The sequence below is a fragment of the Eutrigla gurnardus genome (genome assembly GCF_963514095.1).
Source record: "Eutrigla gurnardus genome assembly, chromosome: 8".
Lineage (NCBI taxonomy): Eukaryota > Metazoa > Chordata > Actinopteri > Perciformes > Triglidae > Eutrigla > Eutrigla gurnardus.
The window spans coordinates 24,219,468-24,247,118 of NC_139922.1; the positions used below are offsets into that span (position 1 = coordinate 24,219,468).

Below are 27,651 nucleotides of genomic sequence, written 5' to 3' on the forward strand. Positions count from 1 at the left end.
AACTGTTAAAATTATAACTTTATTTTTACATGATACAAATTGTGTTTGGCCTTCTGCCTCTTCACAATAAGACACATTTCCATTGCAGAAAGACTTTCCATTATCCTCATCCTTAGACAGGTATTTACAGGCACATTTACACAATATAAGCAAACTGTACAGTCAGTAGAAAAGCAGTCTGTGCTTCATTACATCTGATCCTGATTCAGTTCATACAAACCCTTTAAACTTTTAGTCCCTTGTAGAAAAAAATGTTTCAGTAACAAAGAGCTCGACCAACCAGAGCTGAGGATCTGTTTCATTGTGTCCCAGAAGATTAAAAAAACTGTACAGAGATCAGGAGGTCAAAGGTCAAAGTGTGACCAACTTCTTCTATTTACATACATCATCAGTGACACAGCAGAGTTTCAGCCTCTATTTCTGTCTTTATTTTAAAAGAGATGAGCTTAAAAGAAGCACTATAAATCATCATTATCATCATCATCATCGTCATCATCATCATCACACACATGCATAATTCTAATCTGATCAGAGAACTACAACTACAGGTCAAACACAAGCTCAAAAACGCGCAAGGCAAAAACACAGATGTTCAGATTAAACAAAGATAATATTAGGAGAAGAAAGTAGAGAAGGAAGATCATTTAACAAACGTCTAATTTTATAACAAAATTTGTCAGATTGCTATTTTAGTTCAGCTGCCGAAAACAACCGCAGACGGTAAGAGACTGTTTAGTTATTGCCTGATGGGTTCATTTACACTGAAAAACACGTCCAGGAAGTAGTCTGTCAATAGTCTAGGAGGTATCCTGTCAAGAGTAGGTGAGTCCCGAAGTAACCTGTCAGGTGAGTCCAGAAGTATTCTTTCAATAGTCTAGAAGGTATACTGTCAAGAGACTAGGACAGTGCAGGAAGTACCTTGTCGGGTGAGTCCAGAAGTATCCTCTCAAGAGTCTAACGCCAAATCCCGATGTCTCTCTAAGGTCTAAGCCCTGAACCCTCATGGACTTAACTGGCGTCACCTGTAAGTGGTTGAGTGTGAGGGGCTGTGAGCACTTGAAATGGTAGAAATACAAATGGGACAGCACTCAGCATGTCACTTTACTTTGATGACACAAAATATACTATCTAAAAGTGTTGGTTTTTATTTAAAACAATCTACAGCCTGATCTGAATGTCATCCAGGCTCATATCATCCCAGACCAGACGTACCTGTCAAATAAAGTACTTACTTGTTTTAGTTAAAAATGCTTCAATAACCTAAATTAAAATAACTGGTTGATGATAAAACCAGGTGTGTAATATAATAATAAAAATAAACCAGGTGTGTAATATAACAATAATAAACGCACATCAAAGTCTGTGAGTCCGTGAGAGGGGAGATTGGGATTTGGCCTAAGAGAGTCCTGTATCCTGTCAGGTGAGTCCAGAAGTATCCTATCAATAATCGAGACAGTATCCTGTCAAGAGACTAGGACCGTCCAGGAAGTAGCCTGTCGGGTGGGTCGAGAAGTATCCTGTCAGGTAAGTCCAAAAGTATCCTGTCAGGAGTCTAGGAGAGTCCTGAAGTATCCTGTCAGATGAGTCCAGAGGTATCCTGTCAAGAGTCTAGGAGAGTCCTGAAGTATTCTGTCAGATGAGTCCAGAAGAATCCTGCCAAGAGTCTATGAGAGTCCAGGAAGTATCCTGTCAGGTGAGTCCAGAAGTATCCTGCCAAGAGTCTAGGAGAGTCCAGGAAGTATCCTGTCAGGTGAGTCCAGAAGTATCCTGCCAAGAGTCTAGGAGAGTCCAGGAAGTATCCTGTCAGGTGAGTCCAGAAGTATCCTGTGAGGTGAGTCCAGAAGTATCCTGCCAAGAGTCTAGGAGAGTCCAGGAAGTATCCTGTCAGGTGAGTCCAGAAGTATCCTGCCAAGAGTCTAGGAGAGTCCTGAAGTATCCTGTCAGATGAGTCCAGAAGTATCCTGCCAAGAGTCTAGGAGAGTCCAGGAAGTATCCTGTCAGGTGAGTCCAGAAGTATCCTGCCAGGTGAGTCCAGAAGTATCCTGCCAAGAGTCTAGGAGAGTCCAGGAAGTATCCTGTCAGGTGAATCCAGAAGTATCCTGCCAGGTGAGTCCATAGGTATAAAGTTGAGAGGCCAGGCGAGTATTGGAAGTATATGGTCAAAAAGTCCCAGAAGTACCCTGTCAAGAATCCAGCAGAGTTCAGGAAGTGTCCTGGCAGGAGAGTCCAGAACGTCTCCTTTGAGGAGAGTCCAGGAAGTATCCTGATGAGAGTTCAGGACAGTCCAGGAAGTATCCAGTCAGGAGAGTCCCAAAGGGTGCAGGAAGAATCCTGATGAGAATCAAGGAAGTATACTGCCAAGAGGCCAGGACAGTCCAGACTCTATCCTGTCAAGAGTTCAGCAGAGTCCAGGAATTATCTAGTTCAGCAGACATGACTCTGGACTCTGGTCATCCCAATTCCATGCAGAGAAAACACAACAACAGCTAAAGCAACAAAATGTTGCTGTTGAGACACAGCTGCACATCTCAAGGCTGAATCCAGATCACCATCCTCTGGACCTGCAGCCAAAGTCGTTGTGGATGCATCACATCAATAAACTACATTTATTGACCCTGAAACCTTAAAGGTTGTGGTGAGTTCTGGTGTTTTTATTGCTTTCTTTTACATCACAACATGTGGAGTCCAAGAGACCGAGGGTCTGAGTCTGAGGGTCTGAGAGGTGCAGGAGTCTGGATTCAGCCTGTATGACAGGACAAGGGATTGATCTAATAGAACATGTAATGAAGGTAGTTGAGGGAAGTGGTCAACGTTGGTAGCCAAAGGTTTGATGCTACTGTAGCATGAGCTAGCTAAAAACAGCATCTTCATAAAGGGCAACACACCCTGGTAGCATCTCAATGCTACTGTAGCATGAGCTAGCTAAAAACAGCATCTTCATGAAGGGCAACCCACTGGTAGCATCTTGATGCTCCTCAGAACACATTCACCGTCTGTTTGTAGAGGCTGCAGGTGTCAGTTATCACCAAACAGTTGTTTTTGTTCTTAATACACAGTTTTATCCTCCTGATGATCAATCATCAACAATCATCTAGTCACCTGACCAATGTCCGTTCTGCTACTATTCTATTTCTTGGAGTGCTAGCTGTTTCTAGCTAGCTTAATAATCGTAGCTACAGCAGTATTCTTAACTTGACAACAAACAAACAATCTCAACTAATTCCAGTAAAAGAGTGAGTTGTGTTTGTCAACCTAGCATAATGATATGCTAGTTCTTTCCCCAGTGATACGACTGTTTGGGAATATGAAGGTTCAGTTGGTTCAATAAGACTTCAACATTAAAATGAATGAATCTTCCTGCTGCTGTAAGAACAGGCAACTCCACCTAGCTGCAAGAGTGAAGGCACAGCTGGGATAAATAAGTATAAATAGGACTTACAGTATGTACATGTAATAAGTTAGTAACTAGCAAGCAAACACACCTACACGCACAGTTTAAACTCCTCCCCCCAGATTTTAGACTGTTTTTCTATAAACTTCAATGTTTCAATTCCACTTTATTTCCAGTGTGATTCTCGTTTCTTTTCCAGCTATCTCAGATAGAAGTCATTATTTAATATAATGACTACTAGTAAGTAGTTATTTATCGCATTATTTGCGTTTTAGAAACCAGGAGACACATGATATGATCCCTTTCGGTTCCACACTTATTAATACTTCTTAATTCTTCTTAATTATCAGAAGATGGAGGTCATCTCTACAGCACTATGGCAACACTATAGTTTCCATAGTATCAAGGTTGACTGGGTCCTTCAACCTGTTTCCAGTCACGGCTCAACTGTGTGCTTGTTGGCAAACCTGAACCCTGGAGATTCGATCTGGACTCAACCTGGAACTGAGACTGGAAAGACCGGGAACCAGTGTGGGTCGGGTCCAGTGGTTACCTGAAGAGATTAAGCCCAGAAACTGGAGTCACACTGAAACTCTCCCTGATTCTGTTCTGTCAGTAAACCTCTACATGTTGGCTCTTAAAGATCCTAGATCAGAACTGTGCTGGTTTCAGTAGAAAAAGATACGAATACTGTCCATAAAAATATACGGCAGGTCTGAGATCAGCAGGTCAATCATTAAAATTGTGCTTTCTGTCTCCAGAACAGGGAACTCTGGAAACGTAGTGCAAGGTAGCAGGTGATGATGGTGTTGTCTGATTGGGTAGATTGTCAGGTTCAGGTTTGGTTTGACTGCTGCCGAAGTATCTAAAGAACCAGAATCTCAAGAACCAGGATCTCCTGAGTCTGACTATAAAAACCACTTATCCCCCCCCCCCCTTCCCCACACACACACACACACACACACACACACACACACACACACACACACACACACACACACACACACAGGAAGACAGTGTTCACAGGAGATTCAGTCTTCTTTAGGGGGTCAGAGGTCATCAGAGGTCAGTGACCTTGTTCTCCACCAGGGCGGCGACCTGCTGCAGCCGATAGGCCAACTGCATCTTTTGACCAGAGCTGTCCTCCTCCAGAGACATGATGATCTGAGACAGATAGAGAGAGACAGACAGGTCAGAGGCAGGGGCAGATAGGTAGAGAGACAGACAAGTGAGAGACAGACAAGTGAGAGACAGACAGGTGAGATACAGACAGGTAGAGAGAGACAGACAGGTGAGTGAGAGACAGGTAGAGAGAGACGAACAGGTAGAGAGAGACAGGTGAGAGACAGACAGGTACAGACAAAGACAGACAGATGAGAGACAGACAGGTAAAGACAGAAAGACAGGTAGAGGTAGAGAGAGAGAGAGAGAGAGAGGCAGAGGATGAGAGAGAGACAGACAGGTAGACAGGAGATGTATGTATGTGTGAACCAATCAGGATCAAGACTGTATATTTGTTTTCATTGTGAAACAAACAGGAAGTACATTGTGTGTGTGTGTGTGTGTGTGTGTGTGTGTGTGTGTGTGTGTGTGTGTGTGTGTGTGTGTGTGTGTGTGTGTGTGTGTGTGTTACCTGGTCGTAATATTTGTTGATGTACTTGTAGAGTTCATGAAGTGCAACGAGACTGTTCATCTCTGAGGCAAAGCTCTGCAGGAGAATACACAGTTACTTGATGTTCACTTCTTCTCATATATCACTTTGTGTTTTAATACTATTATTGATATGAAACGATACGTTCTGGTCCCTTTGAAGAAATTTAAGTGAACATTGTCAATATATATCACAAAATGTTTACTGACCCCGGACAGTTCAGTCAGAGTGGAGTTCATCTCCTGATAACAGCCTGATGCAGCGCTGTGGATATCACTGTAATACCTACACACACACACACACACACACACACACACACACACACACACACACACACACACACACACACACACATACACACACATACACACACATACACATACACACACACACACACACACACACACACACACACACACACACACACACACACACACACACACACACAGTGTAATTAGTTTACAAAATCAATAATTATTTCTTTATTCATAGTAAAGTTGGAAAAGTTTATGTCTGGAGTGAAATGAGTTTCTATGGTGACTGTACTTCAGTGTTTCTATGGAGACTGTACTTCAGTGAGTGTGTTTCTATGGTGACTGTACTTCAGTGAGTGTGTTTCTATGGTGACTGTACTTCAGTGACTGTGTTTCTATGGTGACTGTACTTCAGTGAGTGTGTTTCTATGGTGACTGTACTTCAGTGTTTCTATGATGACTGTACTTCAGTGAGTGTTTCTATGGTGACTGTACTTCAGTGAGTGTGTTTCTATGGTGACTGTACATCAGTTAGTGTGTTTCTATGGTGACTGTACTTCAGTGAGTGTGTTTCTATGGTGACTGTACTTCAGTGAGTGTGTTTCTATGGTGACTGTACTTCAGTGTTTCTATGGTGACTGTACTTCAGTGAGTGTGTTTCTATGGTGACTGTACTTCAGTGTTTCTATGATGACTGTACTTCAGTGAGTGTGTTTCTATGGTGACTGTACTTCAGTGTTTCTATGATGACTGTACTTCAGTGAGTGTGTTTCTATGGTGACTGTACTTCAGTGAGTGTGTTTCTATGGTGACTGTACTTCAGTGTTTCTATGGTGACTGTACTTCAGTGAGTGTGTTTCTATGGTGACTGTACTTCAGTGTTTCTATGATGACTGTACTTCAGTGAGTGTGTTTCTATGGTGACTGTACATCAGTGTTTCTATGATGACTGTACTTCAGTGAGTGTGTTTCTATGGTTGTGGCAGGAAGCTGTCTCACCTTTCCACTAGCTGTTTGTATCTGGGGATCTCTCTGGCGTACAACAGCTTGTTGACAGGAGAGTCCTGATTGGACAGAAAGTTACCATGTGGTCACTGTCTAATGACTAAACAACACAGCGTCTACAGCCATATACCTGACAGTAAAGATACATATAGACAGACAGACAGGTTGTACCCGTCCAACTTTGTGCTCCGAGGTGGTGCAGGAGTCGATGAAGGTCTGTGCAATGACGGACAGAACGGCGTCGATGCTGTCGGTTATCTGAACGTCCAAAACAAACTGAGGATTCTTCAGGATGTTCACCCAGAACCTGAGAGGAAGACTGCAGAGAGACAGACATGTCAGAGAGGCAGACATGTCAGACAGACAGGCAGACAGACAGGTGTCCAGGTGCGTCTCTCACCTGTTGGTTTTCCAAATGTGGACAGTCTCAGGGTCGTCGATGCCATGTTTCTCTGCCATGTCGTCCAGGAAGTCAAAGAAAAATCTTACTGCGATCGGAGGAGAACGCTTCGTATTGAGGATGGCCACGAACACATCATCCACAAATTTCTGCAGCGTCCCCTACAGACAAGAGACAGACGGGCAAAGGGAGAGACAGATTAAAATTGTCTGTGTATGCCACCTTCATGGACATCAGTCTGGACAGGTAAATCTCAGGTGTGTTGATGTGTGTGTGTTACCTTCATGGACAGCAGTCTGGTCAGGTAAATCTCAGGTATGGCCTTGGCTCTCTCTCGCTCCCTCATGCTGCTCTTTCTGTGTTTTGGGATTTCTGGATCTTCGCTGCTCTTCACCAGGTGCCACAGACGCAGACCCTCCTCCTCCTCGCCCTCCAGCATCGGCGTTTCTACAGCAACCATACACATATCATCAACACCAAGACGACAGGGGAGAACCTTTGCATCTGACAACACAAGAGGTTTTTGTTCTAGATGGTAGTTTTTGTGCTGGTCCTGGGTTGTCACTTTAGTGATACATTCAAATACTTTCAAAACCTCTCAAGGGAGGCGTCAGATGTTGAACCACCTCAACTGGTCCCCTTCAACACGAAGGAGCAGCTTCTCTGGAGTTTCCTCTTGTTGTCTGAGCTCCTCCCCTTTTACTATGGCTGATCCCAGACATCCCAGGAAGGAGCTCATTTCAGATGCTTGTATCAATGATCTCATTCTTTCAGTCTCTGCCTAAAGCTCGTGACCATAGGTGAGGGTCTGAACCTAGATGGACTGAGAAACCGACAGCTTTGTCTTCAGACTCAGACTCAGACTACTTCTTCACCTGGTACAACCACCAAACCTCCCGTCCATCTCACGCTCCATTTTACATTCACAGGTGAACAAGACCCTGAGATACTTCAACTCCCCTGCTTGAATTCAGATTGCACAATCCATCATTTTACGGCAGAATACTGTGGCCTCAGACTTGGAGGTCCTGACTGCTTCACACTCACAAACAGGATTGTTGATAAGGGACAACTCTGACGAGGGCCAACAACCACCCACATTTGGATTTGTGCGGAGTACCAGGTGGCTCACAGCAAGAACCCTGGTACCTCATATTCCCTCAGTACTGAGGGGCCATAAGTCTTATTCATTCTACATTTTCTGGGTTGTTCTTTTTGTTTGGTTTCTGGGCTCAACATTTCTAAGTATCTATGTGTTGGCACTGGCTTTCAGATACTGAAGATGTTAAGAACATTCTAGGTGTTTGATATGATTCTGTGATATTGTTCTGGTTGTATTGTGCTGGAATGTGGATGTTCCCCATGTTCTGTGAGTTCTAGATAGAAGTGCTGTGCTCTTACTCTCTCCAGTCTGGAAGACCTGGTTGACTCCAACTCCACCTGAACTCTGAGAACGAGGAATCAGAGCGACCGTTGCTCCATCTGGAACCTAAAGAACAAGAGAGGGGTGTTTAATGGGTTTGTAAACAAGGACAGAAAGGACATGAAGGGAACATGTGGAGAACATGAGGAGAACATGAGAAGAACATGAAGAGAACATGAGGAGAATGCAAGGAGAACATGAGGAGAATATGAGGAGAATATGAGGAGAACATGAGGAGAACATGAGGAGAACATGAAGAGAACACATGAGGAGAACATGAGGAGAACATGAACATGTAGAAGAAGAGACACTGTGATTGGTCACTTGTTACCTTGTAGTGCTGCAGAGTGTTGACTCGTTTCCAGCGACCTTGAACCACCGCGGTGACATCATCATCTGACAGGGTCAGGTGACCTGCCTGACCTGAACGCCATTCTGCCAATCAAACACAGGAATATAGGTCAGTATAAGCTGTCAATCAAACCGGACAAGTGAGACAGATAGGTGTAGGTGTGTGTGTGTGTGTGTGTGTGTGTGTGTGTGTGTGTGTGTGTGTGTGTGTACCCAGGTCCAGACTGTCTGCTGCAGGTCTCTGAGAGAATGGAGCTCCTCTGTAGACCTGATCCAGGATTTTATCCTTCACCTGCACATAGTCAAATAGGTCAGAGACTAACGGATGTGTGGTAACCAGACAGACAGCTAGGAGAGAGGCAGATAGACAGGTGAGGAACAGACAGACAGACCTGTGTGATGGTGTCAGTGTCAAGCACTTTAACAGGACAAGGTTGGACCTCGACTCCATTCTTCACCAAAACTGTCAGAGTCTGAGGAAGAGAGACAGGTACCAAGAGATAGAGACAGGTGCAGAGGTTAGACAGACCGCTCTCACTGACTTATATTGCCTGTTGTGTGTTGCTGTGGTTACCATTGAGCAGTAGTCGATGTCCTCTCGCAGCAGGTGGCTGTCGTTCAGCGTTCGTTTGGCTTTTCCCGTCACAGTGTCCACCGGCCCTTTGTCCACCTGGTACTTGATGGCCCTGTAGAGCATGTAGAGAGGCTCCCCCGCCACCTCCTGGGAGACAGGTGAGGAAGAGACAGGCAGGGGGACGCAGACAGAGACACATTAGTGTTTCTACAGACAGATGGACAGACAGACAGACAGAGAGACAGGTGAGCATTTACCTTGAGGAAGGAGTAGAGGCAGATCGACATCCAGTTGGTCAACATCTTCTCTACAACTGTCTCTGTCCTGAAATATAGACAGAGCAGATGGGGACCAGAGTCAAATTTGGTTTGCGGGTGCCAGAACACTGCAGGACCTGTACCCGAGGGGCCTGATTGGAAGTGGGACTACTCTTATGGGTGAGGGCTCAAAGCCACCTGCCGAAGGCTACTTGGACTTTGGTCTGAAGGTTCTCAGGGCTTATCATGGTGCTAAGACAAGAACTTGCTTGAGCAAGTAGCTGTCAAAATAAAGACGGAAACCTTTCCTGGATCATCAAACTGGTATCCTGAGCCCAGAAAGACACAGCAAAAACTCAAATGTGTGAAGAATTTGGGAGGGACCAGGCTGGTTGGCATCAAAGACGGTCTGTCAGGGAAGCAGGGATTTGTCCAGACCTTTTTCATCAGAGGATGAGGACTGCCAACCTGGACTGGTGAGGTGGTGACAGGAGCCCCTGAACCAGGAGGATGCAGAGTTGGAGGACTCTGTGCATCAATCACTAGGGTAAGGGATTGTCCAGCCACCCTTGGAAAGGACAGCTGATTGTTGAACCATGGTATCAGGAGGAGTGAATCTGTTAGCTGTTGGCTTTATCAGACAGGACCTCCAGACCACTCTAATCCCCATCCCAGACTACACAATATCAGCGGGTATGTAGGCTCAGATCTGGAAGATAATGAGTGTCGCTGGCAGCAAACGATGGTTTTATACCGTGTAGTGTGTCATGTAGAAGATAACCGAAGCTCGGATCCGGGATGCCTGATGGCCTAATGTTTGGTAATTCTGCAGGTTTCAAACATTCATTTAGGACAGTTTTTATGACAGTTGACACAGTTCGCAGGTGAACATAACCTTGTTCTACGTACCGCCGCAGCATGAGTTTGGGGTTCTTGGCGACATACTGCTGCACCAGGTCCTGCAGCAGACTTTTCATGACTTCAGTGAAGTACTCCAGTTTGTCATGCAGGGCCATGGTAAGCAGACTGGCGACGTAACCCCGGTCTCTCTGGGAAAAACCCTGCTGGGCCTCTAGAGTGTGGATGAACTGAGAGACAGAGACACAAGAAACCATCAGCTGCAGGTCCAGGTATGTCCTGATATGAGACCAGGCTACATCAGCATCACATGACCCACCCTGGTGAGGAAGAGCCTGTTATTGAGCAGGTTGTTGAGCTGCTGGAGGCCCTGCTCCACAGTCTGCCTCCTGGATTCTGGCAGGTCCAGTTGGCGGCTTAGAGGAGCCACCTGCTGGCCAGGGAAGAAAACTCTCTCTGCATACGTCTTGTAGTCCAGCAGGGGAAGTCCTGGTCCTCCTACGTCACTACTCAGGTCCATCATCTCTGTCATCAGGTCTAGAAGGAGAGGAAGAGGGTGTTCAGTCCCATGAGGGGACAACATTGGTATAAACTCTTTAAACTCTGCAAACATAAAGCTGCAAACATGAACTCTTATTAAGGAGTTGGTGGTTTGTTCTCGGACTCCATAGAGACACATAGCTTTATCGGCCTGAGATAATACTTTACATATTACCAAAGTATATTTAGAGAATTCAAGTAAATATAGATTTGTGTACCAGTGAACTCTTTGCGACACTGATCTCCCACGTTGATCTCCAGAGTCTCCAACTGCAGCAAAACCTTCTTATAGTCTCGGAGAGCCTGTTTACTCTTCCTCCTGCACACAAACAAGTCATGTGGTCAGTAAACATGACAGACAGACAGGTGTAGACACACAGACAGACAGGCAGACAGACAGACAAAGCTACCTGTACATAAGGATAACGACCAGAACAGACAGGATGATGACAGCTGCTCCCGCCCCTAAACTGATCTGAGCCGCCAATGGGACGAGAGACAGAGAGTCGCTGTCATACTGAACGGAACCCAAGTGCACCTGCAGGTTACCCATGAACACCTGAGACAGAAAGACAGGGAGAGAGAGACAGATATATTTAGATATAATATTATATATAAAATGATTCCAGCGTGACCTAAATCAATCCAGCAGAAACATAACAAGCCTCTTTAAATACACAGAAACTATGGACACCAGGCAAGGCCTCCGCTGAGGCCATTGTTACTATGAAGTGTATCTCAGACGTCTGGAGAACCCGGAGACATAATAGATCTGATAACATAACTTGTGCACTTCTCAAGGGGAAAGACTGAATGTCCTCCACAAACATGCTACCTTGAGGCTGGGAAGCTCGCTGCCGTCCTCCACACTCATTGGTTGGAGCTCTGGAGGTTCACAGTACAGGTGAGTGTTGTCCAGAGTCTTGACCTCGCACTCCTGATCTCCAAGTCGAGCCGTCACTTCCTGTCTGGATATGGCTCTGGTAAGGTCCTGACCCTGAAGGTCACCACGGAAACACAGACATCAGTCATGACTGATTGATGAGGACTGATGGATGATGACTGAGACGTTGGGTGAAGACGTTACCTCCACAGCGATGACTCCTCCTGGCTTAAAACGATATGGGACGTCTGGAGCTTCTCTGTTCAGAGGGAAGAACTCTGGGTTTGGATAGTAGGTGAAGCTTTTACCCTGAGAGACAGACATGCAGAGAGATATTCAAGCAAAGAGACAGACAGACAGAGAGAGAGACAGACACAAAGAGAGACAGAGTCAGACAGGTACCTTGATGGTCTCATAGTGGACTCTGACGTTGTCCAGCTGAAACCAGACACCCTTCACTTTGACCTCTGGGGACACTGTGGGGGTCGGACAGGTCATCTGAACAGACGACAGGACAGAGCAACGCTCCGACACCTGAGGGACAGACAGGAGGAGAGAGACAGTCATTATTCAGGATGACCTTTGACCCTGTCTAACTTCACACCAGTCCTCCCATTCTTCTGTGGCCATTAAAGTGACACTCCCGTGATGCATTACGCCACGCTGCACTAATGCAGCCTAACTCATCTCTGATTGGCCGGTTGATCTCACCGTTGTCATGGTGCTGTTGAAGACCAGCTGCTGCTTGGAAGTGAGCAGAGCCAATCGTCTTCTCCGTTTCACCCTCTGGACCTCAATAGGCTCCACCCACACTGATATGATTGGCTGCTGCACAACGTCCAGGTTCCTGCCCGCTACCATGATGATACGCCCGCCTCTGAGGACAGGAAGTGGACCCCTAATTAAGACTTTAAGGCATGAGCTGATTGATTACTGATTATCGGTGATCAGGTTCTTACGCGTAGAAGCTCTCTGCAGGCACGGCGTCGGTGATGACGGGGTCGTCAAGGTAACGGAAGGTAATGTTGGGAACGGTTCTCTCTGCTTTACCGAACAGAACCCGAAGAGTGACCTCACCAGTCCGATTACTGGCACCGGTCTGACACACCAACTGGGAGTCGTTGACCTCCTCCACACTGAGAGGAAACAAGGAGAAAGGAGAAAATTAATCAAGGAGACAAGAAGACAATGAATCAAGGAGACAAGGAGAGGACACCAAGAAACAAGGATATGAAACAAGGAGAAAGACAAAGTAAGGAGGATGTGAAAACTTTGTTTTGTTTCCAGTCAGAAATGACCAAATAACAAGTCTGTTACAGCGAACAGACAGCAAACAGAGTAGCAGCACTAGTAGTAGTAACAGTAGGAGTAGCAGTAATAGTTGTAGTAGTAGTAGTAATAGTATAGTAGTAACAGTAACAGTATAGCAGTAACAGTAGTAGTAGCAGTAGTGGCAACAGTAGTAGTAGCAGTAGTAGTAGTAGTAACAGTATAGTAGTAACAGTAGTAGTAATAGTAGTAGTAGTAGCAGTAGCAGTATAGTAGTGACAGTAGTAGTAGCAGTAGTAGTAGCAGTAGTAGTACTAGTAACAGTAGTAGTAGCAGTAGTAGAAACAGTAGTAATAACAGTAGTAGTAGTAGTAGCAGTATTAGTAGTAACAGTAGTAGTAACAGTAGTAGTAACAGTAGTAATAACAGTAGTAGTAGTAGTAGCAGTATTAGTAGTAACAGTAGTAATAACAGTAGTAGTAGTAGTAGTAGTAGCAGTATTAGTAGTAACAGTAGTAATAACAGTAGTAGTAGCAGTATTAGTAGTAACAATAGTAGTAACAGTAGTACTTACATGTAGCAGGGTTGGCGGCCCAGGAAGGCACTCAGGTCAGACTTTTGTCCGGTCAGCAGCTGTCGTCCTCTGATGGTCAGTCTGGTTCCTCCAGAGATGGGACCTTTATCAGGAACCAGATCCAGGAGCTGTGGGTCCTGAAAACAAAAACACAATGGTTAAAATAATAACATTCTGAACTTCAGTATTTCCTGTTTAAATCCAACACTAGAGAAAAGCCATCTTATTGTGATGGTTTCGGGGGTGATGGGGGGACTGTGACTCTGATACAAGGTCCCAGGAAGAGCACCAGGCTTTGAAGCAAATTTACTGCCGAACGCCAAGTGTTTGAGGCTATATCCATGGGGCCTGATTGGACTGTGTCCCTGGATGAACCTGCAACAATTTCTGGGCTGCTCCTAATGAGTCGGAGGATGGGGTCCTGGGGGATCTCCGCCCAGGACGAGAAGATACCGGTCCTCCTGCTGGGTTGATGCCCTTCGACGGTCCTGTCCAGCTCTCCTGATCTAACGGCCGGTTGGTGGGTGGTCACATACAGTGGGATTATGGGGGGACCAGGTCCTTTACTCACTGAGTATCACCAGTCCTGTTTCTGTTCCTCAGCAGGAAGTCAAGCATGTTCTTTGCTGTGATCCTAGTCTCTGTTCTGGACTACAACTGTGGTCCTGGTGTCTGTTCCAGACCTCAGCTGAGGTGGTTCAACATCTGGACTGTAATCACTTTTACCTGATAGGTGAAGAGCTGTGCAGACTTTCCAGGTGGAGTTGTTCCCATGGTAACCAGGACAGGTCCCACCCTCTGCTTCCCACTGGACTGCAGCTCACACACAACCCTACAAACACACACGCACACACACACACACACACACACACACACACACACACACACACACACACACACACACACACACACAGTAGGTTAAGTAGGAAAGCCTGCCTCCTGCTCCGTGTCATTGGCTATCTGGGCCAAGGGCTGTACGGGGGGCGAGGGTTGTGGGGCGACGCGTCTCCGTATGATCGGCCATTATCGGCCTCACCTGCCTGTTCATGTGATAGAGAACCAGGTGTGATTGGGTGTTACCTGGTGGAGATCTGGTATCCTTCAGGTAGCGACAGACACTGAACACCTGCCACTGTGACTCCGCCCACAACATCCTGGTACCTCATCCCCAGATTGGACCCTATGATTGTCACCAAGACGCCGCCCTCCATTGGACCGGAAACAGGTAACACCTGCAGTCAGACAGGTAGATAGTCAGATAGGTAAACAGAGAGAGAGACAGATAGACAGAGAGACAGACAGGTAAATTTATCTCGAGACTTGCCTGTGTAATCTGAGGAGGCGGGCAGGTGTCTGCAGGTATGCTGGTACAGGATTGGTTGTAAACACAACTGGGGGCGGGGCTTCCTGAACACCACACACAGCCGTACTCCTCTGGCACCGCCCAGCACTGTGAGCAATCTGATTGGCCGGCTGAGCAGTCGTAAAGCTGGACTGGAAACAACACAGGAAACAAATATCAGCCAATCGAATCTCTCTCTCTCATAGACGAGCTCTCTGGTTGACTCTTACGTTGCAGGCCAGGTGAGGTGTCGATGCGTCTGTCTCCTCTACGCAGGTAGACAGCTGCCGAGTACTGAAGCTGACTGACAGCATACTGAAACTACAGACAGGTGGCAGGACAGAGAGACAACATCGTTAAAAGCAGCTTTTAGTTCATTATTCCCAAACACCAGGAACAACCAGAAGCTGATTTCTACCTTTAACTACAGCGGTTAGCACTAGCACACTAGCGTGTTAGCAGTAGCACACTAGCGTTACCTGGTGAGGGCTGCAGGTGAAGGTGTGTGTGTCGTCGTGTGTTTTCTCTACAGCAGCGGTCAGATTGAACTGGAATCCTTCGATTTGAATAACACACACATACTGAGCTTCATCCTGCAAAGAGAGACGGACAGACTCTATAAACTAAGACCTGATCCAGTACCACAGTGATCCAGTTCACTTACTGATTAATTCATCCTATCATTCACTTCTCTGTATGGATTAGACACAGGGATCAATATAAACAGTAGGTGTTCTCACTGTGTAGACGTCCAGGTTTCGTCCCCGTAGCACCACAGTGGTGGGCAGGCCCAAAGGCACTAAGGCAGAACTTTGCAGCGCAAAGACCAGAGGACATGAACTGAGACCAGGAGACTCCTGCAGATAGACAGGAGACAGGGTGAGACAGACAGAGAGATAGAGATGGAGACAATGAGAGAGACAGACAGACAGACTGTCTCACTCTCTGGTTGAGGATGACGCGTTGGTTGGTACAGGTCTGGTTCTGTGTGCAAAGTTGATCCAGAGGACACCAGTTACACCTCCACACACTGCTGATGCAGGCCAGACACCTGAAATCATCATCATCATCAACATCATCATCATCACCGTCATCGTCATCATCACCACCATCAGAGTGGTTCTTATTAATTACTATCATTATTAATGAAAACTACATGAAGACTACTGATGAAGAGTACTGGGTGTGTGCTGCTGCAGGTCTTACTGGGAGCTCTGGTTCAGTCGGCTCACAGCTCCACAGTCGTAGAACATCATGTCTCCCGTGGTGATGGTCACATGACCAAACATCAGTGACACGGGAACGATGATGTGATCTAGAAGAGTCACAGGGACAGGAAGTCAGAGGAACAGGAAGTCAGAGAAACAGGAAGTCAGAGGAACATGAAGTCACAGGAACAGGAAGTCAGATGACTAACACATGGACATTTGGATGCAGTACGTTAATATGGAGTATATTAATATGTAATGCATGATAGGCAGTACATTAGCAGTGAGTACATGTGCGTTGTGAACAGCAGCAGCTGTTTACTCACCACTTCCTGTTGGCATGGGTGGGAGGAGCTCTGGAGCAGGTGACTGACAGGTAATCCTGCTTCCTGTGACGATGGCAGGCTGAGGTGGGAGGAGCCCGAACACACAGGACAGAGACTCCGCCTCCATGAGGGCAGGAAGATGGACGACTGACAGCGTCACCTTGGAGACGGACGTAAAAAAAACACGGTCACAAACATCCTGAGGAGACGACATCATTATACATGGTTATACTTCATGGATATACTACATCATTATACTACATGGTTATACTACATCATTATACTACATGGTTATATTACATCATAATACTACACAGTTATACTACATCATAATCATTATACAACATGGTTATAATGAAACCGATAACCAATAATCCATAATTGCCCCTAAACAACATCACACCTGTGTCTGCTCGTCCTTGCTCTGATTGGCCGGCTGCAGGCTCTGCACTGTCACACACTGATTGGTCGGTTCAAAGCTCCAGAGCCAATGGTTGGGCTGCGTGTGGCGCTGACACTCATGTTTACGGGAACATCTGGACAAAACGGATAAAAACATCATCAGACAGCTGTGACAGACAGACAGCTGTCTGTGATCTAAGTCACAATCAACCATTACTAACAGGGCATAATTGTTTATATTGTTGTTGTTATGATGTTTGTTATTGTTGTTGGTTTTATTGTTGAGGAGGTGTGGCCTACAGTGAAGGTGTAATGCATCCGAAGAGCAGCAGGGGGAGCTGCCTGCTGAACACACAGTGATGTTCTAGCCTGCAGTCAGCTGATAGCAGAGACCAGAGACCTGTCCTCCTTAGCGAGTTCAACATACCAGGTATCTTTCTGTTATCCAGCTTCAGTAACCCTAACAAAGGCAATCCGAGATCAGCAATCACACAACGCTGGTTATCAACTCGGTAAGTCAACCCAGGGTTTCCTTTTCCAGCTGTGAGTGCGTGCACATGAAAGAGGCGGGGTTTGCAGCATTTGACCAATCAAAACCATAATCTAACAGAAATACAAAGAAGTTAAACGTATAATACAGGCAAAAAGCAACAGTTTCTTCTGCCAAATGCGCAATAAAAGACCAAAAATATAACTTTAAACAATGAATGTGTTGCTGAGATGTATTGTTATGGTGTGGTGTTTCACAATATCAGCTTCATTCTTTCAGCTGCAATCCCGGCGGTGTAAAAAATAAATATAAAAACATAATTCAAAGTGGTAAGTTGGTATGCTGACACAGTCACTCCCTCCGATGAGAATCTGGATCTCTCATATAAAACATCTCTAGCTCTCCTAAGAGACCCGATCCATGATCCACCGAGCTCCACGGGATCTTTTACAAACGCTGATGCCATCTTCAAGAGAGCTGATTGGTCAGTAGGCGGTGCTTTTCTCCACGTTGATCTCTTATCAGGAACATAACTTGCTCCGGAGCAGGTTAGCTCTGCAGCATCAGTTACCATGGCGATGTATGTAAGACGTGAACCAGCGTCGTAGGACGGAAAACCCAGAGTTAACCCTGAAGTTACATCACTAAGCCCGAATCCTACTTCCTAGTCCAGGCCTCAGGAGTTGCTTATTAAAGAACCAAACATGTACATTTATTTGTGTCAAATCTCAGGAGACGATTATGAATCTGATATTCAAAAAGAAATAGCGTTTTTATCAATATTGATTTCTTTCCATATATTTTTTGAAATTATTTGTTTTGGGGAGAAAAATGTCAAATAAAAGTGTTCAGATCTGGACTCTCGAGCATCTCCGTGTCTCTGAGTTCTAATAAATACAAAAACAATTCAATGAATGAATAAATAGCTGCAGATCTGCTGGAGGTTCTTCAGTTAAACTAGAGAGACATCGTCTCAAAGACAGACAGAGAGAGAGACACACAGACCTACCTTCCCTCCAGGACACACCAGCCACAGTACGGGTCTGCGACAGTGAGACAAGACTGACAGTCTGTCTGTCTCTCACATGATGATACAGGAACCTTGGACAGCTGAGAGACAGACAGGAATTAGATCAGAGGTCTGTAGGTTTGTTTTAACAGACATGTTCAGAAAAGATGGACAGACAGACAGGAGAATAGACAGACAGACAGACAGACTGACAGACAGACAGGAGAATAGGCAGACAGAGACATGTGATGTCTCACCCTGCTGCCGGTTAGGACATAGACATGGTGCTGGTTCTCGTCCAATAGGAGGTCGGCGCTGACGGAGCTGCCGCTGTCCACCAATATGCTGCCATACAGATCACCTGACCAATCAGAGTGCAGCAACACCTGAAACACACAGGTGAGCAAACATGAGACCAGAGGGCCGGTAGCTTCATCCTGCTGAAGTCAGTGACGACCAGCATGAAAGCATGTCTCGTATAACAGTTAGCTTAGCTTAGCATAAAGATTGAGTGCTCACCTTGTGCAGTCGTCCCTCTCTGTCTCCCAGGAAGGCAATGGTGTGTCCCGCCTCTGTTGCTGTGGTGACGGCAGTCAGCTGGGTGGTGGAAGTGAAGGTGGGCGTGGCCTGGAGTGGCACAGTGCTGGCAATGGGGTTTGGGGTGTGTTCTCCCCCACAGGGGTACTCTGACAGAGAGTCCTGATATATGAATGGAGAGAGGGAGAGAGAGAGAAAGAGAGGAAGAGAGAGACAGAGAACAACAACAATGATAACAATAAGTAGAATACTTCAACAAATAGGAATAATACATTTCATTTAAACAGACGTGATTCAATAAATGAAACATAAAGGTGAAATATCTAAAGAGTGGAAAGCTCCTGGTGCTGGACTCTACTCAGGATTTTTCTCTGCTCCATTAATTACATCATGATAACATCTGTCTGATGATCACATCTGTCTGATGATAACATCTGTCTGATAACATCTGTGATGATAACATCTGTCTGAAGATAAAAGCTGTGATGATAACATCTGTCTGAAGATAAAAGCTGTGATGATAACATCTGTCTGAAGATAACATCTGTCTGAAGATAAAAGCTGTGATGATAACATCTGTCTGAAGATAAAAGCTGTGATGATAACATCTGTCTGAAGATAAAAGCTGTGATGATAACATCTGTCTGAAGATAACATCTGTCTGAAGATAAAAGCTGTGATGATAACATCTGTCTGATGATAACACCTGTTATCCTACACAGTATTGAGGTCAGCAGTGAGACAGATATGGCAAATCAACTGATAATCTGTGATATGTGTCGAATCAACAAATCAATAAATGCTTTTCTGATGTTTTGTTATTGTGACACAGTTACTCATGTCGCTGACTGAACGGCCTGTGAAGTTTACCTTTGGTAGTTTGAGACATTTTGATGACACAGCGTATTCAATATAGGCCTCTTCCTGTCCGCTGCTGCCCCGCCCTCCTTCGGTGTAGCACACTTCCTGTGCTTTCCGCAGCATGGTGTCCAGCTCTGCCATCCCATAAACACACAGTGCAGAGCGACCGGTCGCTACAGGTGTGGATGCTTGTCCCGCTGCCATGACGACGAACAGGGCGGGTTCACCTGAGGGATTTCCTAGCCACGCCCCCTGAGCAAGGTTGTAGCCACCGCGGCAGAGCAGCGGCACCTCCACGTAGGAGTAGAAGCTGCGGTCGGAGGTGCAGAGCCGGGAGGCGTAGGTCCGGTACTCCTTCTTGTGCCACATGTCCCGCCGGGAGAACAGGAAGTACACATGGTTACCATGGGCGACAGCCTTCACAAAGTGGTTGTTGTACTCAGAGTAACTTCCCACGACGAGTTTGCCCAGCTCCTCCTCCTGAGAGAATGCCCGGCGAGGTGGGACCACCGGGAACAGACGCCGCGTCGTGATTGGTGGGATGTCACCGGGACCTTTACTGGTGTAGCCTCGACCCACCAGCATCAAACGCAGGACGCCACCTGCCCCGCCTTCTTCCTGTTTGTTCTCAGTGGTTATCACTATGGCGACGGTGGAGACTCGGGGGTCGTTGGCGGCGACGTACTGAGTGTCGACGGGGTTTGACGTCTGATAGATGAGCTGAGAGATGTTGGTGAGACTCCTGCAGCACAAGAGAAGAAGAAATCATCCAGCCGACTGTCTACGATGACGTTGTCTTTAATAATCAAAAGCCAACGGTGTCTGCTATCTTTAGATAGAACCAACGGTGTCTGCGTTTAGATAGAACCAACGGTGTCTGCTATCTTTAGATAGAACCAACGGTGTCTGCGTTTAGATAGAACCAACGGTGTCTGCGTCTAGATAGAACCAACGGTGTCTGCGTCTAGATAGAACCAACGGTGTCTGCGTCTAGATAGAACCAACGGTGTCTGCGTCTAGATAGAACCAACGGTGTCTGCGTCTAGATAGAACCAACTACGTAAAGCTATTGCAAGTCGAAGTTTGGCTTCCAAGTTCCATCCCAGCTCATGGAACAGGAAGTACAAGCTGGTCCCTCTGAATGGCCAAGTAGTTCTGTATGGTAAGATGGTAGTTTTCCATCAAGAACCTTATAGATACAGAGATACCAGTGGGGATCATATTCTATCAAATAGAATGATGTGTAACATTACCGCTTATTAATCTCAGAGCCTAGAGGTTTAAGAACTGAAGAGGATGCGTGTCTATAAATCACATCACGATAGTCCTGGTCAGGTGTTTTTGTGAAAATAGCCAACATTTTGCCCGAATCGGCATTCAAGATTATCAATGTGAAATTTGAACAGGAGCTTTTCATCAAAACGGTTACCTCTTATCACAGATCCCCTGATAGAGCGACCCACAGACGATCAGGCTCCCTGGCCCCGCCCCCTGCCCCGCCTCTACCAGTAGTAGCTTGTTGTAGTTGTGAGTGGGCGTGGCCGAGGGACAATCCTGGGGTACGATCGGGGGGAGGCAGTCCGGGGAGTCCAGTTGAGGGCCGGTCATCACATGTGCCATCACCTCCAGGTCAGAGGTCACCTGGTACAGGTGGTCGACCCCGCCCACATAGAGACTCCCCGTCTCAAGGTCCAGGACCAGGTGAGAGAGAGGGCCGCCATGTAGCTCCACCCATCGCACTGATGGGTCAGAGGTCACAATGACATCAGCCGGGTGGGATGGAGTGGGGGGGGGGAGGAGGAGGAGGAGGAGGAGGAGGAGAGACGGGGGGGTGGAGGAGGCCAACATGGCAGCTCCTCTTTACCTGAGACAAGACAGAAAAACTCTCTGATAAAACTGTACATGTACATCTCAATTCTCAAGGTTATCAGTCACATCGCCATGGCAACACAGCCGTATCCACGGCAACACAGTGAAACAACTCAAACCTCCAGTGGGTTGGTTTATGAGTGGAGACTGACTGGGTTTTTAACTTTATATTCTGTCCTGACCTCCAGAGGATGAACCCTCTGTCTTTCTGGTGTTCTAGGCCCCACAGTGTTCCCTTTGGGATGATATGAACAGTTTGGGATCATATGAACAGTTTTGGATGATAGAAACATTGGAAGGTGGGAGATATTCTCTAGTATTATAATCGGCTGATGTGTTGTTATTGTCGGTTGCAGCTCTGCTGTACAAAGAAACTGTTATCTGTCTGTTCTGTTTTCGCCTGTTTTGCGGTTTCATTTCTTTGTTAAATGATGCTAACCGATGCTAACCTATACTAACCCATGCTAACCAATGCTAACCGTGTAGAATAAAATACTATGCATCTCTCTCTCTCCTGTTTGACTGGTGCTCGCTCAACCACCCCTCCCTGCTGTGTGTTGGTTCAGAAACTCTGACCTCGCTGTTTAATTCGCCCCAGTGCATACTGGGAAACACCCAGAGAGGCCTGAGGACCCACACACACACCCACACACACACACACACACACACACACACACACACACACAGTCAGTGAATCTGTATGGTAATAATTTCCTTCTTCAGCCTGATGGAGGGAGTTCATCTATAATTCATAGACAGAAAGACAGACGGACAAAGCAAGACAGACAGACAAAGAGAGACAGACAGAAAGTATGAGGACAGAAGGGGGACAAGAGGCAGGGTTTACAGAGAGCTGGAGGCGATGAAGCGTTAAAGTCTGAAATGAGGAAAAAGAAAATAATTTCATGTTTGACCTGCTGGATTCTCTCAAATTCAAATTCAAATTAAATTCAAAGGATTGAAAGTTATATATATATATATATATATATGATTTTATACATATAGTGTATAGTGTGTGTGTGTGTGTGCCCTACAGTGAGTGGAGCCTGATGAATGCACGCCCTGCCAAGACAAGGAGGTTAGTCACCACAGCCCACCTTCTTTGTTACAATCTAGACCACCACTGTGGAGGACTGACCCTGGGGGACTAGCAGTAGACACCACGTTACCTGGGTCACCAAGGAGCACGAGGACAGGAGGGTCTCAGCACCCCTCTAACCTGTTGCTCCAGAGACCAAGAGCCTGACGTGTTCTAGAGTAGCAACAGACAGGTGGACAACCACGCCACAGCCATACGTATGACATCACCGCTCCACCAACACTGCCGCACTGCTGCTAAAGAGTGTGCGTGTTGAACCCCTTCAACACCCTCTGGAACCTCCTCCAGGACCTATAGAACACCTTCAGCACCCCCTGGAACCTTCTCCAGGACCTATAGAACACCTTCAGCACCCCCTGGAACCCCTCCAGGCTCACTGGAACCATTGTATGTACCTGGAGCAATTTAAACGTACATTAAAACCTGAAACATTCTCCAAATATTTAGGTTGATAAACAACTTAACTGTAACTATACACTATGCTCTCTGATTGGCTGTCATGTGTCAATCAATCGGGTTACCATAGCGACGTGATGCTGCAGGTATGTGTGATGAAACGCTCAGCAGTTTGTACTTCAGTTCTTCTTCTTTCTGTATGTAAATGAACAAGCTGCTTTCACATCGAGGTGATGATTACAGGCTGCCTCACCTCAGGCACACACGCACGCACGCACGCACGCACGCACGCACACACGCACACACGCACACACGCACACACGCACACACGCACACACACACACACACACACACACACACACACACACACACACACACACACACACACACACACACACACACACACTGTTGTATTCTGGGTCTCTTTGAACAGTGAATATGAGAGTCAGCAGCAAACCAAAGAGATAATATTGAGGTGTGTGTGTGTGTGTGTGTGTGTGTGTGTGTGATACAGCGTGTGTGTGTGTGTGATACAGTGTGTGCATGTGTTACAGTGTGTGTGTGTGTGTGTGTGTGTGTGTGTGATACAGCGTGTGTGTGTGTGATACAGTGTGTGCGTGTGTTACAGTGTGTGTGTGTGTGTGTGATACAGTGTGTGGGTGTGTGTGATACAGCGTGTGTGTGTGTGTGTGTGTGTGTGTGTGTGTGATACAGTGTGTGTGTGTGTGTGTGTGTGTGTGTGTGTGTGTGTGTGTGTGTGTGTGTGTGATACAGTGTGTGGGTGTGTGTGATACAGTGTGTGTGTGTGTGTGTGTGATACAGTGTGTGTGTGTGTGTGATACAGTTTGTGTGTGTTAAAGTGTGTGTGTGCAGTTAAACGTCTTCTCTTTGTTCATTTATTCTTCTTCACTCTCGGGGACTCTCCCTCAGTGTGTCCTACTTTCTCTCAGAGCCAATAAACGGACCTCCACACAGCGAACCAGAACCAGATCCAGAACCACTTCTCTGTTCACTATCAATCTCTGTTGGTTGTTTTATTGATTCTTTGTGTTTTCAATAAAATGCCAGAAAACCTGAAGATATTTAATTGAATTTTCCTTGTTTGCTAGCTACTGTCCATTAGCTGCTAGCTGTTAGCTGCTAGCCATTAGCTGCTTGCCGTTAGCTAGACGTTAGCTAGACGTTGACACTGTGGGCGGCCGCAGATAGAGACAATAAATAAACCTTGGTCCCTGATATAAAAGCTAATTGTTAGCCCAGCCTTCGTCAGAACAAACAAGTGGTTGCCATGGAAACTGTTGAGTGGGCATATGAAACATTACAGCTGTCAGAACTGTGATGTTTTATCCAGAAACACCAGAAATATGACACCCTCATAATCTTCACTGTTTACATCAACACTCATATTCACTATGATTGTGAATATTCCTCTTTCCATATGTTCAGAAGAGGATGTCCTGCCTTTAATAATGTCCGCCGGGTTCTCCAGCCAACCACCGGTACGTGGGACCTTCATGATGGACTCGCCACAAAGGAAGGATCAGGATCCTTGACCCTCAAAGACACAGTCCTTCCACACCCTCCTCCACTAAAAGCAATAGAAACCACTGCCTCTTCCCTCCCCCCCAGATCAACCCCCTGCTATGGGGTGACAGCAACAACAGTTCAGCCTGCACCTGGTCCCCTGGACCCTTTGTCCCCCGGTCCTCTGTTCCCACATATCAACTCAGTCCCAAGCAGTTGAAACATTCACCAAATGTAATCTATTGATTTCATGCTGAGCGACATTGAGTTGTCAATTTTTCTTGTTTCGCATCATACGACATAACACAACAAATGATGAGGAGCATTGATGTAAAGAGGGCGGGGTCAGAGGAGGAGGAAGGTGCAGGTTTTTACCGACACAGAAGATGAAGACCTGAACCAGTTAACTCAGCTGATGCATCTCCTCCCCCTCCTCCTCCTTCTTCTTCTCAGATCACAGAACTTCCTGGAATTGGACAGAAAGTTTGACCCTTCCACAAAGATGTTTTGACACTAGAAACCAGCTGAGCCATGGTTCACTATGATCCAGACTGAGACCACCTCTAGGATCTGACCATCCTCCTCACACCAGAGCTGGATGAACACTGTTATGAGACACACAGTGGGACACGTTGTCTGTCCGTCGGTCTTTGTCTCTGGTTGCTGCAGCAGGACTAGGATTCTGGGTCGTGGTGTTCTGATCTCATCTGAATGGAGCTAATTCCTCTTTTCTCATGAGTTGATGTGACGAAGCTGCAGCTGCTATTCCTGCCTCTCTGCTGTAATCAGGATTAAACACACACACAGAGAGCTGTCTGACAGGAGGATCAGATCAGAAGAAGATCCAAAAAAAAGATTCCATCCAAAAGAATACGTGAATGAGAGCAGATTAACAGCAGAGCTCAGTTCTCCTGGAGGACGGAAACAACTCTAAAATATCTGGGAGGGATTAAAGGAGACGGAGCTATAGCTAGCTCCTGTTAGCTCTTGCTAGCCATCCGCGGCTCCCCTGAGCAGCCGGGAGGCCGGCCCCGGTTCACCACCGACCTATTCAGGTCTCACAGCTACTCTGGTTCTTACAGCCCTATTGTACGACACGAGGAAGTATCCTATTTAAAGTGCTGGCTAAAGATGAAACACAGCAGGAGCCGAGTCCACGTCGAGTTCTCCAATCAGAGCGCACTAAAGCTAATGTTCAAGCAAGGCCATAGTGTTCTCTGGGCCTCTGCTGTCAAGGTGGTCTTTCAGGGGGAGACCTGGTTGGATTAGGAGAGACCTGCTACCACCGGCAGGAAGACGACAAGATTGTGAACAAAGATAAGACTTCATCTAGAGAGGAAATCCACATAGAAGCAGCTTCTAGTCCACAGATCTGTCCGACCCCGCCGGGTCACCAGTGACCCGACCGGGTCACCAAACGTCTCCATCCTGGTGGAAAAAAGCTCCTCAACGGCTGGATTTCTGAAGGAAACTCAAGAAGTTTTTGTAAACTTTTCATCCTGACTCAACACATAACACGCTATGATTGGGTGTTCAGGCTCCAGAGCAAGAGGGCTCTACAAACCAGACCATCGTTGGTACCATCCATCGATGATAATGGTTACACCAGTTATAAGTATCTGTAACAGTATATATTTTTTTTTTCTAGAGAGATTATTTAATCATTTTCCAATTTAAATGTTTGTAAATATCTTGTATATATATTTGTGTTATGTGAACGTTTTGTGTTTTAACTGTAGTTTACTGTTTCTACTGTAGTTTACTGCATTTCTACTGTAGTTTACTGCGTTTTAACTGTAGTTTACTGCGTTTTAACCAGTTTACTGTTTCTACTGTAGTTTACTGCGTTTTGACTGTAGTTTACTGTTTCTACTGTAGTTCAGTGCTTTCTGGCTGCAGTTTACTGTGTTTCTACTATAGTTTACTGCTTTCCGGCTGTAGTTTACTGTGTTTCTACTGTAGTTTACTGCAGTGGTGCAGCAGAAGACTGAATACTAATCACCACAAACATTAAATATTAACTACACTCCAACACTTCAACACACAGTGATGGAATTAGCATCGATATCATTAATGTCCATCACCTCTCTCTCCCTCTCCCTCTCTCTCTCTCTCTCTCACACACACACACACACACGTTAGTGTGTAAATATATAATCAATTAATTCTGTATTCAATTCACTGTATTCATGTATTAATCACTGTATTAAACACTGATCACTGTATTAAACAATGATCATTGTATTAAACACTATATTAAACACTGATCACTGTATTAATCACTGTATTAAACACTGTATTTAACACTGATCATTGTATTAAAACCTGATCACTGTATTAAATACTGATCACTGTATTACACACTGATCACTGTATTAAACACTGATCACTGTATTAAACACTGATCACTGTATTAAACAATGATCATTGTATTAAACACTATATTAAACACTGATCACTGTATTAATCACTGTATTAAACACTGTATTTAACACTGATCATTGTATTAAAACCTGATCACTGTATTAAATACTGATCACTGTATTACACACTGTATTAAACACTGATCATTGTATTAAACACTGATCATTGTATTAAAACCTGATCACTGTATTAAATACTGATCACTGTATTACACACTGTATTAAACACTGATCATTGTATTAAACACTGATCACTGTATTAAATACTGATCACTGTATTAAACACTGTATTAAACACTGATCACTGTATTAAACACTGATCACTGTATTAAACAATGATCACTGTATTAAACACTGATCACTGTATTAAACACTGATCACTGTATTAAACACTGATCACTGTATTAAACAATGATCACTGTATTAAACACTGATCACTGTATTAAACACTGATCACTGTATTAAACAATGATCACTGTATTAAACACTGATCACTGTATTAAACACTGTATTAAACACTGATCACTGTATTAAACACTGATCACTGTATTAAACACTGTATTAAACACTGATCATTGTATTAAACACTGATCACTGTATTAAACAATGATCACTGTATTAAACACTGATCACTGTATTAAACACTGATCACTGTATTAATCACTGTATTAAACACTGATCACTGTATTAATCACTGATGACAGTATTAAACATTGTATTAAACACTGATCACCG

The 27,651-nt window shown here is 45.5% G+C and overlaps 1 protein-coding gene across 1 annotated transcript in view; it reads right to left on the reverse strand.

Moving 5' to 3' along the window:
- plxnb3 (plexin B3) overlaps window positions 1-27,651 on the reverse strand; it is a 46,511-nt gene continuing 18,860 nt past the window's right edge. Inside the window, exons 3-41 of the mRNA XM_084014899.1 lie at window positions 21,035-21,469; window positions 19,615-20,347; window positions 18,727-18,906; window positions 18,465-18,593; window positions 18,208-18,308; window positions 16,710-16,842; window positions 16,307-16,466; window positions 15,979-16,087; window positions 15,715-15,823; window positions 15,513-15,629; window positions 15,252-15,365; window positions 15,003-15,093; window positions 14,755-14,924; window positions 14,511-14,662; window positions 14,157-14,262; window positions 13,431-13,567; window positions 12,547-12,723; window positions 12,299-12,464; window positions 11,990-12,121; window positions 11,792-11,896; window positions 11,540-11,701; window positions 11,115-11,263; window positions 10,923-11,023; window positions 10,484-10,701; window positions 10,216-10,394; window positions 9,307-9,373; window positions 9,050-9,196; window positions 8,868-8,948; window positions 8,689-8,767; window positions 8,456-8,559; window positions 8,103-8,190; window positions 6,982-7,148; window positions 6,702-6,862; window positions 6,473-6,620; window positions 6,296-6,360; window positions 5,252-5,327; window positions 5,025-5,099; window positions 4,357-4,555; window positions 1-4,286 (exon numbers count right to left, since the gene is read on the reverse strand). Of these exons, the coding sequence (XP_083871025.1) occupies window positions 4,451-4,555; window positions 5,025-5,099; window positions 5,252-5,327; window positions 6,296-6,360; window positions 6,473-6,620; window positions 6,702-6,862; window positions 6,982-7,148; window positions 8,103-8,190; window positions 8,456-8,559; window positions 8,689-8,767; window positions 8,868-8,948; window positions 9,050-9,196; window positions 9,307-9,373; window positions 10,216-10,394; window positions 10,484-10,701; window positions 10,923-11,023; window positions 11,115-11,263; window positions 11,540-11,701; window positions 11,792-11,896; window positions 11,990-12,121; window positions 12,299-12,464; window positions 12,547-12,723; window positions 13,431-13,567; window positions 14,157-14,262; window positions 14,511-14,662; window positions 14,755-14,924; window positions 15,003-15,093; window positions 15,252-15,365; window positions 15,513-15,629; window positions 15,715-15,823; window positions 15,979-16,087; window positions 16,307-16,466; window positions 16,710-16,842; window positions 18,208-18,308; window positions 18,465-18,593; window positions 18,727-18,906; window positions 19,615-20,347; window positions 21,035-21,453 (5,712 nt within the window). The 5' untranslated portion in view covers window positions 21,454-21,469 and the 3' untranslated portion in view covers window positions 1-4,286; window positions 4,357-4,450. The remainder of the gene's footprint in view (window positions 4,287-4,356; window positions 4,556-5,024; window positions 5,100-5,251; window positions 5,328-6,295; window positions 6,361-6,472; window positions 6,621-6,701; window positions 6,863-6,981; window positions 7,149-8,102; window positions 8,191-8,455; window positions 8,560-8,688; window positions 8,768-8,867; window positions 8,949-9,049; window positions 9,197-9,306; window positions 9,374-10,215; window positions 10,395-10,483; window positions 10,702-10,922; window positions 11,024-11,114; window positions 11,264-11,539; window positions 11,702-11,791; window positions 11,897-11,989; window positions 12,122-12,298; window positions 12,465-12,546; window positions 12,724-13,430; window positions 13,568-14,156; window positions 14,263-14,510; window positions 14,663-14,754; window positions 14,925-15,002; window positions 15,094-15,251; window positions 15,366-15,512; window positions 15,630-15,714; window positions 15,824-15,978; window positions 16,088-16,306; window positions 16,467-16,709; window positions 16,843-18,207; window positions 18,309-18,464; window positions 18,594-18,726; window positions 18,907-19,614; window positions 20,348-21,034; window positions 21,470-27,651) is intronic.